The sequence below is a fragment of the Molothrus aeneus genome, chromosome 19 (genome assembly GCF_037042795.1).
Source record: "Molothrus aeneus isolate 106 chromosome 19, BPBGC_Maene_1.0, whole genome shotgun sequence".
NCBI lineage: Eukaryota > Metazoa > Chordata > Aves > Passeriformes > Icteridae > Molothrus > Molothrus aeneus.
Window position 1 is genome coordinate 6,965,577 of NC_089664.1, and position 16,362 is coordinate 6,981,938.

At 53.6% G+C, this 16,362-nt stretch overlaps 1 protein-coding gene across 2 annotated transcripts; it reads left to right on the top strand.

Annotated features, from left to right (window-relative positions):
- The first annotated feature begins 493 nt into the window (after window positions 1-493).
- On the top strand, window positions 494-15,907 carry PLPP7 (phospholipid phosphatase 7 (inactive)). 2 transcript variants are annotated; one of them, XM_066562961.1, is made up of 3 exons: window positions 494-729; window positions 2,517-2,911; window positions 15,061-15,907. In XM_066562961.1, the coding sequence occupies exons 1-3, from the start codon at window positions 644-646 to the stop codon at window positions 15,423-15,425; spliced, it is 846 nt and encodes a 281-aa protein (XP_066419058.1). In that variant the 5' UTR covers window positions 494-643; the 3' UTR covers window positions 15,426-15,907. The 2 variants fall into 2 exon arrangements, with proteins under 2 accessions (XP_066419058.1, XP_066419059.1); XM_066562962.1 differs by lacking the exon at window positions 494-729 and adding an exon at window positions 1,724-1,767 and having other exon boundaries at window positions 2,439-2,911.
- The last annotated feature ends 455 nt before the right edge of the window (window positions 15,908-16,362 follow it).

Genomic DNA, 16,362 nt, shown 5'->3' on the forward strand with positions numbered 1-16,362 from the left:
GGGTTGGAAGGGATCTTTAAAGGTCATTTAGTCCAACTCCCAGCCATTGGCAGGGTCACCTTCCACTATCCCAGGCTGCTCCAAGCCCTGTCCAACCTTGTCCTTGAACACTTCCAGGGATGGGGCAGCCACAGCTTCTTTGGGAACCTGTGCCAGGGCCCCAGCACCCTCATTGTACAAAATGCCTTCCCAATGTCCCATCTAACCCTGCTCTCTGTCAGGGTGAAGCCAGCCCTGTCACTCCATTTCCAGCTCTCTGGAGCCCCTGTAGGCACTGGAAGGAGCTCCAAGGTCTCCCTGGAGCCTTCTCCTCTCCAGGCTGAACACCCCCAGCTCTCCCAGCCTGGCTCCAGGGCAGAGTTGCTTCAGCCTCTGGAGCATCTCCATGGCCTCCTGTGGACTCATTCCAACAGGTCCAGGTCCCTCCTGTGCTGGGGACCCCAGAGCTGGATGCAGTGTTCCAGGGTGGGGTCTCACCAGAGCAGAGCAGCGGGGCAGAATCACCTCCCTTGACCAGGGATAAGTTCCAGGAGGGTATGAATCAGAAATAACTCGATGTACATTATTTTCCCTTGAAGGAGGAAAATATGAACAAAGCCCAGGACCTCAGACACTTGCTTGTCCAAGCACTGCTGCCACCTGGATGGTCTGTCCCTCACATGGGCACAACCTGGATGCGCAGTTCACTGAGGGAATTTGGAGAGCTATGTATAACAGTGCAAAGAAAAGGTAAAATTGTTGTTATTATCTTTGGAAGCCTGAGAACCACCTTTCATTTAGTACTTAAACTCCCCAGTGCAGTTTGGACAAGACCTTTAAAGACACCTGGGTGCCCAGTTCCCAGGGTTACCTGTGCATCCACTGACCTCTCTAACTGGACAAATGTTGTGTAGACAAATGTCACTGGCACCAAGAGCTGTGGATGTTCTGCTCCTCAATGTAATATCCATCTTCAATTCTCCACCCACGGGGGATTTCCAGCCTATTTGCATAGGAATAATCCTGTTCCAGGAGCCTGGGGGTGCTGTGGAGAGCCCATTGTGCAGGGGAGGTGCTGGCAGTGGAGGTGACCCGGCTCAGGGGGTGCTGCAGCTGGGCTGTCACCCTGCAGGCAGGAGGAATGACATGGGTGGTGTGTCCCAGGGGTGCTGGAGGCTCAGAGCCACACAGCTGCTGTTCAGGGATGCAGGATGATCCTTCAGCCCATGAACTGGAGCTGCAGGGATGCTCCCAGGGATGCAGGATGATCCTTCAGCCCATGAACTGGAGCTGCAGGGATGCTCCCAGGGATGCAGGATGATCCTTCAGCCCATGAACTGGAGCTGCAGGGATGCTCCCAGGGATGCAGGATGATCCTTCAGCCCCATGAACTGGAGCTGCAGGGATGCTCCCAGGGCCATGGATGTCTCAGGGGGGTTGGCGGGGAGGTGGGAGGTGACAGTGATGGAGCACAGCGTGTGTGGCAGGAGGGACAGGAGGGACAGCAGGTGTTCCCTGTCCTCCCTGGGGCCTGGCAGAGCCTCCCTCCCCTCCGTGCTGCTGGGGCCAGGGGCTGTGCTGCTGTCGGGGGACAGAGCAGTGGCTGTCACCTGCTGTCAGCTCGGGCTGTGCCGCGCTGGGGACACGGCAGGGACATGTGCGCTATCGAGGCCACGCAGCGCCGGGGCAGGAGGGTGGGGATTCAAGGAGGATGGGAATTGAAGGAGGATGGGAATTCATCAGCAGCTCCTGCCCGGGTGATCAGGAGGCAGGTGATGCTTCTCTGGGGTGAGTGATGGAAAACGCAGGGAGGGTGGGCTTGGGGGTGCTTTGAAAGGTATCTGTGCCAGGGGGGTACTCTGGGTGCCCAGCTATGGGGGGGAGGAGTTGAAGAACAGATGAATCAGGAAGATTTGGGGGAGAGCCCCTTGAGGGGAAGTGCCTGGGTGACACCTGGTCGTGGTGCTGCAAAGCCAGGCAGCACAGCCGCCCACGGGTGCCCTGAGGAGGGAGGGGGATGCCATCATCTCCAGCTCTGACTCGGGCACTGAAATGTGAATTGCAGCACAAAAAGAACTACGTTTCCCAGTTTCCCTTGCAGCCCAGGGGAATAAGCAATTGGAAGATTTAAATAGACCAGGCCAGAAGCAACCAACCTTTGGCACAATGTTTTTCCCTCCTCTTCTTCATATCTATTGGCTGTCCAACCTTTTTCCCTGGCACTGGAGTGGCTGCCAAGCCTGGCATTAATTTTCCTTCCAAGCTTGCTAGGCCCATGAAGTAAACAGCCATGTGCATTCCTTACTCTATATTTAACAGCTGCAGTCTGTGCTGGGGGCAACTGCAACAGAGGGGAACGTTTGTAGCTTCCCAAATTCACAGCTTGTGAGGGTGGGAGTGGGGGAAGCTTTCTGCAGGGAGAAGAGGGATTTCTCTCCTTGCCGGTATTTGCAAAGCAGGTTGCGTTAAAGAGAGACTGCAATGCCAGCATCCCAGCCACGGTCCAGGGCCAGAGACAGGAACAATGTCCTCAACAGGGCTGAGTTCCTCTCCCTGAACCAGCCCTTGAAGGGGAACCAGGAGGGCAGGAGCTCCAGCAGGAAGCAGAGCGGCCAGGCCGGGGCAGCCGGTGCCCAGAGCAGCGGCCCCAAGGAGCGGCGGCAGTCGCAGCAGCTGCCCGAGGAGGATTGCATGCAGCTCAACCCCTCCTTCAAGGGAATCGCCTTCAACTCGCTGCTGGCCATCGACATCTGCATGTCCAAGAGGCTGGGGGTGTGTGCCAACAGAGCCTCCTCCTGGGGAGGCGCCCGCTCCATGATCAACCTGCTGGGGATAACGGGGCACGGCATCCCCTGGATTGCGGGCACGCTCATCTGCCTGGTGAAGAGCAGCACGCTGGCAGGCCAGGAGGTCCTCATGAACCTGCTGCTAGGTGAGTGGCCAACCTCCCTCCCTGCTGGGGAAGCCCAGCCCTCCTCACAAGGGACAGCAGCAGTGGGACTCCTCCTCGGGCTGCTCCCAGCATCAGAAGTGGCCGGGAAGCAGGGAGTGACCTTTAGGGTAAATGCTGCACTTGTTGGCCCTCCTGGTCCCAGGTGCTGGGGGAGATGGATGGCACAAGAGGGTGTCTGAGAGGGGTGGAGTAGCCATGGAAGCTGGGAACAGCCATGGAGCAGGGACAGGCCCCTGGTCCTGCATGGGGCAGGGTTGTCCTGTCAGATTGAGGGAGTGTCCGTGGTGGGAGGGTGGACACCAGCAGTGGTGTCTTTTATTTAATCTGTGGTCAGCTGCCCTGGTGTTTGATAGGATATCATAAAGATATTAGTCTCTAATATCTGGATTGATTCCTGAGGATGTTATTTCCATCCCCTTGCCACCTTCTTGACCAGACTCCACGTGATGGAGTCCTGTCACCTTCCTTGCTGCAGTTTGTTCTTACATCCTCCTTCCCTTGGGTACCTTTCTTGCTGCTGTCCCCGTTTCCATGTGCTAATTTGACCCAGAGGCTGTGTAGGCAGGCTGGGATGCCTCTGGCTCTCCTGCTAGTCCTTCCTTGCATGGTGGTGGTCAGTGTCCCTGTTTCTGGATGTGTTGAAGGGTTTGTGCAGGCCCATCCCACCCTGATGTCCCACCAGTGACCAGGATGAGCTCTAGCTGTGACTTGCCTTAGATCCTGGCCCCAGCCTGCCCAGGCCACGTATACCCGAGGACCTTGCTCTTCTTGCTCTTCTGCCTTTGGCACAGGGTCCAGTTATCCTATTTTTCCTTGTGACTAATTACCCTCTCCTCTGGCTGTGACCCACACTCTGTGTTTCACCCGCCCTAAAAACTCAGCAATCCCACTTTTGGTTGGTAGGAGAAATTGAAAACACTGGATTTAGACCCTTTCTTCTCAGGGAGCATTTTGAGAGGCTGTAGGGACACTTTATTTCACAGGCACCACAGGAAAGGGACGTCCTGTCTGCAGGGGCTGACTCTGACATGACACAGCTCAGCAACCCCAGGTTTTGGGGTTTTTTTTCACAAGTTCATCCTTCAGAGAGGGTGGAGACTGACCTGGACTGGCTTGAAAAGCACAGTGGTAGCTGCCTCTTCTCCCCTGTTCCTTTGGAGGAGACTGTCCTGGTGCTGGGACATCTCCTGGGGGGAGGCTGTGGTGGGAAGAGGCCAGAATAGCTCCAGCGTGATGCAGAGCCCACTGACATCAGCAGCTCCTGCAGGGGCTCCTCAGGGCTGGGGTCAGCCCCTCCTGGGAACAGAGGCTCCATCCAAAAGGGCACGAGGATGAAATAGCAGGTGACTAACAGCAACCAGCACAGCTTCCAGATGTCTCTTGACCCAAGAGCCTCAGACGGGGTTGGGGCCTGAAAACTCTGACTGCTTTGACTCCAAAATATTTGAGATCCTTACAAAGAGCTAGTGCCCCTTTTGGCTTAAAAGAAAGGAAGGCTTTCTCACCCTTCTGTTGCTATATGAGGAGGGCAAATGCAAAGCCACTTCAGGATCATGTTCTAACTTTGTGGAGTGGTGGCTGGGAGAGCTCATCCCTGCATCACTACCCACACCTCCAGGTCTCCTGAGCTCCAACGTGGTGCCCAGGGACCGGCTGGGGGTTCTGAAGTGTTGCATCCTTGCCTAGACACACTACTCCCACTGCCAAGACAGGAAATAGTTAAATGGTGTGAAGGACCAGTTCCATAGGTCTGGCAATTCCCAAAGAGCTCCACTGCTCCCTCTGAAAAGACAGCACTGCCTGGTGGGACTGGCCAAGGTGTCCTCAGCCTCTCTTGTCAGAGCTTCTGCAGGAGGACTTGTGTCACCCCACAGAGCAGGTCTCTGCTGTGACAGCGGCCTTGGGCTCATATTTAAGATTGCAGTCAGAAACTCTGAGTATCTGAGTGGCTGCTGCCATGAAATCTGCACTGCTGGTGGAGAAGGAGCCTGGCCGGGAGCCTGGGGCTGCTGGACCTCGACAGGTCCCATGAAAAGTGGGGTCTTGTGTAGACAGGAGGGTCATGGCACCTCTGCTGCATCTGGCATCCTTGGTCTCTCTTGCTGCTGCTTTCCTATGGTTCAAATCCACCAGGATGTGGTGAAAAGCCCTCCTGTTCAGGCACAGGTCAAAGGAAAGGGAACCTCCTGGTGTTTCCCTGCTGGAAGAGGGAAGCTGGGGCTGTCTGTGGCACCCCTTCCGTGCCTCCCCGGGCTCTCCTCCCTTCCCCCGGCTGGCTGAGGGTTTGATACATCAAGCAGAATTTCTGATGCAGTCTCTGGGCAGGCAGCCAGCCCATCATAGAGCACTTGTTTAGGATTTGCAATCAGGCTTCCAAGGCAAGGAGACAGGAGACTGCTGAGAGGGGACTGGGAGCCTGGCAGGAGCACCACTGCAGATGGAGGAGGAGTTCCCACCAGGGGCTTTGCCAACACTTGTGGGGGCATTTCAGGTGAGGGGGTCTGACCCTGGGATGCCCCATCCATCCCCTCTGCAGATGCTGATTGACAACCCCAAGCAATGTTTTCCCTCCATGTTTGTCATCTGTGATGGAATTTATTGATTCCCCTTCTCACAGTAATCCTTTCCAGCAAATGCCAAACAGCCAGAGAAGCACACACAGCCTGTTACTGAAAAGATGGAAGAAAGCAGATATCTGTGCCCACTGTAAAAATCCCTCTGCCAGGACATATTTCAGGAAGATTGTCTCAGCATCACCAGCCCTGGCTGAGCAAAAGTCAGGGAGAAGCTCCACAACCCCTTGGCTAAATTGATAAAATCATAACCCAGGAAATCCCCCAGTTATAAAGTTCATTTTATTTGTCTGCCAGTGTTGGAACTTTTAGGACTATTCAAGCTTTTCTCTGCAATCACAAAGGTTTCCTGAAAACAAAGGTGCTTAGAAAGTAATTTGAACTTTGCAGTTGGGCTTGCAGGGGGAAAGTAGTTATAAAACTTTCAGTAAAATGCCCAGATCTGCTTCAGAACCAGACAGAAATTCTATTAAACCCTGGGGGCAGCAGTACCTCAGTTTCTGGTTCTGATCCATCTGGTGAGGATGTGGATCCAAATTTAGTGATTCATTGACTGCAAAGCCAGCAAAGAACATTTGGATCATCGATCTAACCCACGGCAAAATACAGGCTGTAGCACATCCCTTAATTTATTCCTGTTCAATTTGTTAAGGGAAAAAACCCAAACACTCAATCTGATGTGCAGTTACAAGTGAGGGTGAACTTGTCAGAGCCATTTCTGTATTACTGCAGTGGTTGGGATTCTCACAAGTGCTTTTAGTTGGACTCTTCCCTTCATTGCGTCTCCATACCCTTCTCTCCCCAGCTGAGCAGCTCTCCCAGCCAGCATCTCTTCTGCCTTTCAGTATTTTGGATGGTGCTCAAGTAATTTCTTCACCTCCTATTTATTAAACTAAACAGATTGATCTCGTTAAACTGATGGTCATTGCAGTTCCAGGCACCTTCTCACTGCAGAGGGGATGGAATGTGGTCACTGGGGATGGACTATGGTTGCCCACCCAAGGTGGTCACTCCAGCGAGGCCCCACTTTTGTGTTTACAGCCAAACCCCTGCTGTTTAGTTATTTGCCATCCAGCTGGGTGCCTTTGCTGTTGGGAGGTACCTGCTTGGGTCATCCTTGCTCATAAAATTGTGTTTGTGCTTGGTTTGAAGTACCAGGAACTGGTTCTGCTCTCTGGATCAGGCATCCAGACTAGGAGAACAGAATCTTCTCTTTGCTTGCTGTCTCAGTGACACTGGTCCCAGTGCTCAGCCATCTCCAGCTGGCTCTGCATCCCCTTGGAGGGCAGGATGGCTCTTTGGAGCTGTCACTAAGCATTTATCCCATTAAGTACAGCACTGCCTGAGGCCATGGATGTATCATCGAGCAGTGTCAGGCTGGGCATGGGTGAATGCCACAGGAGGAGGAAAGGAGGGAGCCCAGGGCAGCTTCTCCATTCCTGGAGGTCAGCAGGGAGGAAGTTCTTGCTCTGTCCAGCCTTCTTCCTGAATACTGGCATAGCTTTACTCTGACCAGGAGCCAAGCCATGATGTTCTGAAGCATTCCCTACAGACCCTCTAAGAAAGAAAATTATAAATCCATATATATGGTCAGAACTCTGTGGTCCCATCCTGGCAGCTTCCAAGCAAGACCAGATTTGCAAGAAATTGGTGGATTAGGAAAGAGAGAGAGAAAAATGCCTTCCCCAAGCCCCTCGAGACCCCAGTGATCCTGTTCTAACAATACAGATGTGCTTTAGGTATTGTCGTGCTTCTCTTTGGAGGATGAAAAATCCAGACAGTGCAGCCTGGTGCTGGTAAAGGTCAGGGGTAGATGAGATGCCCAGGCAGTGCAGAGGAGCTGATCCTGTCAGCTGAGCCTCAGGGCAGCCCAGACCCAGCAGAGAGGCCGGGGAGCTGCACAGCTGATGGATCAGTCAGAATCCAGCAGAGCTTGCTCAGCCCAGAGCCCCAGGGATGGTTTGGGGCCAGATGTGTCTATTTTTTCCCCTTTCGTTCTTGCACTGTGAGAGGAGGGATTTCCTGAGCCAGGCAGGGCAGAGCACATTCCATCAGGGATGGGTAGAGCAGCTCAGGAGCTGGTGCCCTGCAGAGCCATCCCTCCTTGGGCAGCCTGGCACAGGGAGGGGGCTCAGCTGCTGTCCCACTCCCCTCCCAGCCCTGCCAGTGCCCACCAAGGTCTCACTGAGCCAGCAGCACGTCTGCCCAGTGAGGTGGAAACATTTCAATGCCAAATAACCCACCATGAGTGACCCATGGAAGGTGCCAGGCAGAGGGAACAGCACAGATGCCCCTGCATCCAGCATTTCGACACGGGTCCAGCCTGTTAATGGCATTAAACATTCCTCTTCATCACTCCAGGCTGCTAATCTGCCTCTGTTCTGCCCAGATACAGCAGCTGAAGTCCGTGGTCTTTGGTGGGTTCTGTGCTCAGCCTTCATCCCTTCACAGCTGATGAGCTCAGGCATCTCTGAGCAGCCAGCAATGCCCAGCTCTCCCGGCTCCCCTGCCCCCCTTGCCGCCTGCAGGAATGTGTCCCGCTGCCTGCAGTGTCCCCTTGGATAAAGGACAGGCAGGGACAGCCTGGGACTCATCTGACTGTGGCTGGAGCAGGCACGGGGGTGTTTCCAGGGGCCTCCATCAGAGCCGTGCTCGGATCAGCCCCTCGGGACCAGGCGGCACCGATTTGCCCAGGTCCTGGCTGGCTGCTGGGGATGCTGAGAGCCCTGCAGAGTGCAGCCCTTGGGGAATGTGCAGAGAGCTGGAATCCAACCCTGGAGCTGGACTCCAACCCAGCAGAGCCGGCAGCGAAACCGAGCCTGAATGCAGAGCAAAAGAGAAAAGAAGTGCGAGGGTTGTTGAATGGGAAGAGGGGGAATAAACATGGGAAATGAGTCATCCTTCTGTCTGTCACTCCGGGAACAACTTCCCATTGCCCCTGCCTGCAGCTCGGAGGGGACAGGGGCTGTTCCACTCGGGCAGAGCTGCAGGAGCAGAGCCAGGGGAGCTGCCAGGAATGGGTGAGAGTGTTTGCCTCTAACACGCCTTGACAGGAGCAGTGGCTGGGGAGAGCGAGGTGGGGGAGCGAGGTGAGCTGGGAGGAGCAGCAGGCAGGGAGAGCCCACAGGAAATCCTGCTCCGGGTCAGGATTGGTGCAGGATGGGGTGGGAAAGAGAGGAATCAGATGGACTCTCCTTTTTTCCTCCGCTTTGAGGAAACCTCCGTGCTTTAACCTGGAACAGAGAACCATTTCCATCTGTACAGGGATGCTGGCAGAGGTACCTGATCTGGGTCCACACTGGGAGGTGTGATGGTTGGAGACCCTCTGAGCATCACAGCATCAGACCCTTTTTATAATTTTTTTTTTTTTTTTTTGCCAGTGTGCTTCTTTGAAAGCGATGGGGTGGAATTCCAAGCCCAAACAGCGCCGAGGCTGAGCAAGGATCCCAGCCTGCCTTTGTGGGCTGGGCCATGCTGCTGCTCCTCAGCCCAAGGCACTTTTCTTCCTCCAGCTCATCCCGTGCAGTGCTGTAGGTGTGGCTCTGGGGTGTGCTGATGGCTCCTGTGCTGCTGCCATGGGGTACAGGAGCATTTCAAGCTGTCAGAGCCCTTCTGGAGGGAGATGAGCCATCCTCAGGGCTGCTCAGCTCCTTTTCCCCAACAGCACAAGCCCTTTTCACTGTGCTCCCCCTCTTGCCTGCACCTCTCCCCAGCCTGTGCAGCCCCCCAGTGAAGCCCTCACTCAGTATTTGATGCTGAGTACAAATTTCCCAGCTCCCAGGGCACAGTGCTTCCAAGGGGAGAACTCCAGGCAGCCTGTGTTTGCACTCAGGGCTGCTTCTAATCATCCAGAATATAGCAAATCTATTTTTAGTTGTTGTGGGGTTTTATTTTAATTAATTGCACAATTCTGCTTTCCACCATTTTATCACCTCCCCATGACCACTTACCCCACACTGATGCTTCTTCAGCCAAAAAATAACCCCCTCCCCAAACAGCAAAATGCCTGATTCATTGAGTCATTGGCTCTTCAGTGTGTCATGCCATCTGCGTTTTTTGTCAGCTCTTACACCCAATAGTGCCACATTTGGGGAACAAAATGGAATGGAGGGGTTCATTTCCAGAGTGCACCCCTTCCAGGTGCTGCTGACTCCACTGGAGGGAGGGTGAAGACTCTTTTGAAACCTGCATCTTTCATTAATGCCAACAAGATAAGGCTGCAAACAGCTCATTTTCCAGCTCAGGGAGCCTAATTCCTGCAGGAGATTTGGGAAGTTCAGAAGGAGTAGGAGGGGGCACGTAAGTAAAAAGAAAAATGGGGGGGGGAAATTTATGAATTCTAATTATGGAGCTAAAGAAACTGTTTCCTGGGACTGGTGGCATTTGTCCAGAGCTCAGCACTGAGTGAGGGTGGGTAATCTGGGCAATACAGCACCTTCCAAGCCAGGCTTGGCCCTGCACCTGGCCCCAGCAGCTGCAGTGGGGAGCACAGGCCACCTCCAGCACGCTGGCTTTGAAGCCCAGGCAATGAGCTGTCCCCAGCTTGGCTCTGCTCTGTGCACATCTTGTCTGAGGCACATCTGCTCCCACACTGGGAGCCTCCTGAGCTCGTGTAATGAGCTCACTCTTCATTCCTGAGCATTTACCTCCCTGTTTTCCCCTCCCCATGTGCTCAGCCGTGGCTCTGGGAGGCTGAGTCCAGCTTGTGAGTGTTTCTGATCCCGAGCTCACAGGCTGGGCTCTGGAGAGCAGCCCTGGCTCATGCAGGCAGCCCCATGTGTGTGGAGTCACGTGGATCTGGGCTGCAGGAGCAGATGAGGCCAAGGGCTTTTTTGGCTTTCTCCTCTTTTCCTCCCCCCCTGCCCCTAGAACTGCACCCAGGTTGTTTTTCAGCCGTGGTTTTGATAACATGTTTATATAAACACCCCAGCTGGAATCTGCCTCCCTCCCTGGAGACACTGCCTGGCTCCAACCTGGAGCAGACCGTGTCCCCAAGGGTGCTCACACCATCCTCAGCCTCTTCCAGCCTTAAGGGACAGCAGCAGAGATGCCACCCTGGGGACAGAAAGGACCTTATGGTGACAGGGGACACCCAACTGCTTCAATTCCTTTTAAATACAAGCTTTGGGGTTTGCTTTGGTTGTGCTGCTGATGGTTCAGGTTTGTCCTTGTGCCCAGCCTGCACAGGGCTCCTCTCTGCTCACCTCTCTGCTCCTAATGGGCTCCTAACATTTGGTGGTAGGACCAAGGCAGATAATTGTTTTCCTTTCCTTATTAATAGATATAAAATGCCTGCCCAGGGGGCTCACTTTCAGCTCATTTACTGTGCATCTGATGCCAGATGTTGGCTTTTTACAATACCAAGGTGATCTCTGATGCTAAAATTGTCACAGGCAGGACAAGACTTGCTCTTTGGTTTTGTGTTTTAAGGAAATTGTAGATGTTAATGTAGGATTTGGGGACATGGTGGTTTTGTGTTGGAAATCTGAAGGATTGTTTCCCTTAACACCAGGTCAACAGGGAAATTCCTGATTTTTTTCAGAAAAATGTGAAAGGAGCAAGAATGGGCGAGAGCTAATCCTTCCTTTAGTCTCAAATACAGCACTACCTGGATTTTACATCCAGTGATGCCTCTGGTTTAAATCCAGTGCTACCTGGCTCTGGGGTAAAAGGCATGATGAAAAAAATGCTTCACATTAAAATTTCTTGCTCCTCTCATCTCAGCCTCAGTCAGGTGGCACTCTGCCATCCCTGCTGTGCTTTTGACAGCCCCAGGGTCCCCAGAGAGCAGCCAGTGCAGGCTGCAGGCTCCTTTCCACGGGCTCTCCTGGGGCTGTGTTTGCTCCAGCCTCCAGCCAGGGCAGCCTGGAGGATTTGCAGGGCTCTGTGAGGCACCAGGCAAGGACAGAGCGAAGGTGGCGCTGCTGATTCGCAGGTGGCAGGTGCAAGGCTCAGGGGCTTGGGGTCCAACAGCAGGAGCAGTCCCCAGTGCAGAGACACCCACCTGCAGCTGGAGCACCCGATAGAGTTAACCCCTCAGTGCCCGCCTGAGGAGGGAGGATTTGATGTGCATTGAGGGGAGGAAGGAAGTGAGCCAAGGTCTGAGTGGGAATGTAGGTCATGGGATGGGGAGGGAATAGGGCTGGGCATGGGGCTGCTGGGCAATGGCACTGTCTGTGGCTGTTCCTGAAGGATGGGGCTGCTGGGCAATGGCACTGTCTGTGGCTGTTCCTGAAGGATGGGGCTGCTGGGCAATGGCACTGTCTGTGGCTGTTCCTGAAGGATGGGGCTGCTGGGCAATGGCACTGTCTGTGGCTGTTCCTGAAGGATGGGCCCTTGGCAGCAGCACTGCCTGCTGAATTCACCCTGCCAGCAGCAGGAGAGGCAAGGGGAACAGCAGAGACCCAGCACTGGGAAGGGGAACAGGAGAGACACTGGGAAGGGGAACAGCAGAGACCCAGCACTGGGAAGGGGAACAGCAGAGACCCAGCACTGGGAAGGAGAACAGGAGGCACTGGGAAGGGGAACAGCAGAGATCCAGCACTGGGAAGGGGAACAGCAGAGACCCCAGGGCAGTGGGACCCCCCACGCCTCAGGGGCCAGGGCTGGCTGCTGGGGCTGTTTCATAAAGAAATCTCCATGAAAGGAATGGAAAGTGCAAGGGGAAGTGACAGAAAAAGCACCAGACGAGGGATTTTCTGTGGTTTTTTTTTTCTTTTAACGGCAAATTAACCCCTGGTTTTAATGCTGTCATGCCTTCCCATCCTGAAATGTGGGCAAACGAGGCTTTTTGCTTTCTGTGCATCATTTGACAAAAATCAAAGCTAGCAGTACTGAAGGCCCATTTTATTCATCTTCTGAATGAAAGGATTATTAGAGCTGCTCTTTGGCTTGTTCTCCATGCCCTGAACACCTCCATGCACACATGCCTGCATCCCTTGAGTTGCCCTGACATCACCTTTGACCGTAAAAAAATATTGCCAGTGCAAAACACTGACAGGCAATGGTGAACACCACACATTGCTAAAGCACATGGCACTTGTGCTGCTGATCCACGGGCAGGTTTGGTGGGGAATGGTCTCTAGGGAATTTATTGAACACCGTGGAGGAGACACTGGGATCTGTTGGGGTGCCCAGACTCATTCTGGAGCCCTGGCTTGGCTTCTCAGCAGTGCAATTGGTGCTGACTTCAGCAGAGCAGCTTGGGCCAGAGCCTTATCTTGGCAGCACTGGTGCATCATCTCTCTGATGCTTCTGGGTTCCCGAGAATTTGATGAGTCTGGGTTCCCGAGGGAGCATCGTGGAGCTTCAGTTTCACACAGTTCTCATCCAGGGTGAGATGGGGCTGGTGGGAAATGCGGCTGATGAGCTCTGAAAATCCTCTCCTGAAGCACTTTGCTGGATCAGGGCTGTCTGGGGTCACTTAATGGGGTGAGGAGCTGGGCTGGGGTGATTTAGGAAGCCCAGCATGAGCAGAGCCCTGTGTAGCAGGGCAGCCCTGCAATGGTCAGCCAGGCCTGGGCTCACAGCATTTGACCTTAACAGGGAGCCAGGGTGAGAGGCTGCTCCAGGGCTCCACAGCCTGTCTGAAATCCCTCCCTCCCTTCCTCCCCACAGCCAGCCTGTCAAAAAAAAAAAAAAAAAAAAAAAAAAAAAAAAAATCAGCAAATTGCAGACAACCACTCTGCTGAATGTGGGGGTCCTGGTGGGCTGCAGAGCTCCCCCTGCTCTCTCCCTGCCTGCTGGTCACATCCAGCAGGAGCTGGGCAGTCCCTGCTTGTCCTTGTGCTACTAAACCCTCTGGTGTGACTGGTCTCCTTGCAGCCCCTTGCCAGCTGCAGCCTCAACACTTTTGTTCAGGTGCCACCCACGAATCTTTGCTCTGTGTCAATCTCCTGCTTTTTGTGTCTGTCCTGGGTTCCTGCTGCTGTCCATGCCAGGGAGGAGCTGGTGCCCAGATCTTTTCCTCTGCTCTATCTGCCCTCCACCCCAGGGCGTGCATGACCCACCTGCTGTCCCATGCAAGATCCCTGCAGATGAGGGAGAAAAGCAGTCTGCCATAAGGAGAGGGTTCTGCCAGGATAAATACCAGCCCCTTCCCAAAGCAATGCTGTAGCTGGGGGTGGCACACAGGGAAGGTGGGTGAGCAGAGCTGCTGTGACAGCTCCTCACTTCCAGCTCCTGCCAGGTGCTGAGCAGGCAGGTGGAGCTGCCTCCCATGTGCCATCTCATTTCCCATCCCCACCACCACCACACTCCCATCCATGCTCCTGAGTCCTTGTCAGCTCTCAAGGAATGGTCTTTACCAGGGCCTGGGAACCAAACAAGTGCCCCTGGCATTCCTGCTGAGGGAGCAGGCTGTGCTGGTGATGGCAGATACGTCCTTGTCATTGCTGCAGGGAGCTGAGATCAGCTCTCTGACTAATTAGGAGGGTTGGGGAACAGCAGATGAGGGGATTAAAGAGAAATAAAATTGATGCTAGGAAATAGAAATGACAGTACCTGTCGGCTGGGACGAAGCGGGTGGGCTGAAGAGGAGGGGGATGTAGACAAGTGCTGATGGGTTTCACTCCTGAAGCTGTTAAGGAAGAATGTTGGTTTGGTGTAGAGAGCTGCAGCTGCAGGTGCCTGTGCCATCACCAGCCTGGGTTTGCTGGGGTGGGAGGTGTGGTACCCCCAGTGCATTTGCACAGGGAAGGGGCTGTGTGGGGTGACTTCAGGCAGAAAGTCACAGGGAGGAAGAGATGAGCAGAAACAAGAAATGGCTTCTGGGTGTTTGGGGCTTTGGCAGAGGAAGAAGGATGGGTGGGGGGTGTCTAGGAGGATGTCACCCACCCTCCAACACACCATGGTGCTGTTTCTAACACAGGAGCCCATTTTTCTTTATTGTTCCCCTTGGCTCACTGGCTCCTAATGCTCTTTTCTTAGTGAAATCTGTCAGCATGGTGAGAAATCTGTCAGCATGGTGTGATCCCCTGGCTGCTCTGGGCAGGAGGAGGTGATGGGCTTGGGAGAGGACAAGGCATAACCCTAGAAAGTGCTGTGGGGCACCTCTCCTCCAGCAGGCTTCTCACTGCAGCCTGGTCAGCCTGGCAGGGACCTTGCTGCACGAGGTTTCTAAAGCACGAGGTGGAGGCAGCAACAGGAACACCAGAGTGGTGGTTTGAGGGCCAAAACAGTTTCAATTTTAGCTGTGCCAGTTGCTCTCTTCCTGCCCAGGTGGGTCGCTCACCGCTGTGGTTTGGGGCTCTCCTCTGTCAGATGGTGACAGTGGTATTTGCCTCCTCTGTCAGATGGTGACAGTGATATTTGCCTCCTCTGTCAGATGGTGACAGTGGTATTTGCCTCCTCTGCGGGCAAACTGGAAGGGTTGATCAACATTTGGGTGGTGACCTGAGGATGGGGAAGCTGTGTACAGCTGCACCATGGACATCTGACCAGAACCAAACACAAATTTTTATTTAAAGACCACAACAACCCTTTAATGTTATGCCTCGAAAATTGCCCTCAACTCTTCTGCCTCTCACTGTTCCCTCTGTGTCTCCTGTTTTGTAGCCCTGCTCCTGGACATCATGATTGTGGCAGGTCTGCAGAAGCTGGCCAAGAGGAAAGGCCCCTACGACATCAACCCTGGCCTGTTGGACTACCTGACCATGGACACCTACGCCTTTCCCGCCGGGCACGCCAGCAGGGTGGCCATGCTCTCCAAGTTCTTCCTCAACCACCTGGTCCTGGCCATCCCTCTCCGCATCCTGCTGGTGCTCTGGGCCCTCTGTGTGGGCCTGTCCCGCGTGATGATCGGGCGGCACCACATCACCGACGTCCTCTCCGGCTTTGTGTTCGGCTACTTGCAGTTCAGGCTGGTGGAGTTGATATGGATGTCTTCCAACACGTGTCAGATGTTGATATCCATCTGGTGAACATGGAGGACTTGGAAGCTAGAAGATACTTTGAGAGTCCCCCCCCGCTCCCAGTATTTTCTACGTGTTGTTTGTTGGAAGCAGTTGTAACTTCCATGAGTAGTGGTGTTTTCTAATGTCGCTTCCCCACCTTTTAAAAAAAAAAAAATTCTTGTAATGGATTGGGTTTTAGAAATCAAGGGCCATACCTGTGTTTTGGCCATATTCTCAAGCTGTGTTTGGACAGCAGCCTAATTAAGCTTTACAGGTGAGAGAAATGAGCTCCATGTCTGCCTTCTTTAGGTGGTTCACATTGGCACCTTGGTATGTCCTCAGGATGGGCAGTGCCTGAGAGCTTCCTGAGAACACATTTGTGAACTTTTTAGAGGATAAATTATTTTGGCCACAGTGCTTTTTTTCTTTTTGTAAAACCAGCAGTTGTGTCTTGTACAGAGTCAGGACACTGCTGGTGCTTTACAGATAATAAATAATCATAAAAATCCTGCCCTGTTTGGTTCTTATCATGAGGGAGGGGAGAAGACGAGTCCAGTCTGGCTTTGAGATATACATTCAGCATGGAGCAGGTCCTGCAGTCTTGCTGCCCAAGGGGATGCAAACTTTTGCTTTGGGTGGGATGGGCCTAGGTGGGTGCTCAGAACACTGAAGGAAAACCTCTTCTGTGAGGGTGCATGAGGAGTTTTTGGTCTGGTAAGGGAGACATAATGCCCTGACATGGTGCTGTTTCTTCCCATTATTGACAAGTGGCCTCCTTGAAGCCTGGTGGATCCTTATCCAGGTGATGGCCATGCTCAATATGCTGTCTCCTAAATGGATCCCCCCCCTCAGAACTGCCATAAGAAAAATCCCATCTTTTGAACAGAATGTTCCAGTTCTCCGTGGTCTAGCTGTCTCCAGAAGACAGTTTGATGCTTGGCAGGTGATGGATACTATCAGACAT

Excerpts from the sequence above, each read along its gene's own strand:
- PLPP7 (XM_066562961.1), top strand. The coding sequence starts at position 644 with ATGGTCTGTCCCTCACATGGGCACAACCTGGATGCGCAGTTCACTGAG. Across the intron at positions 730-2,516 it reads TATAACAGTGCAAAGAAAAG|GGCTGAGTTCCTCTCCCTGA; the intron begins GTAAAATTGTTG and ends TGTCCTCAACAG. Across the intron at positions 2,912-15,060 it reads CCTCATGAACCTGCTGCTAG|CCCTGCTCCTGGACATCATG; the intron begins GTGAGTGGCCAA and ends CCTGTTTTGTAG.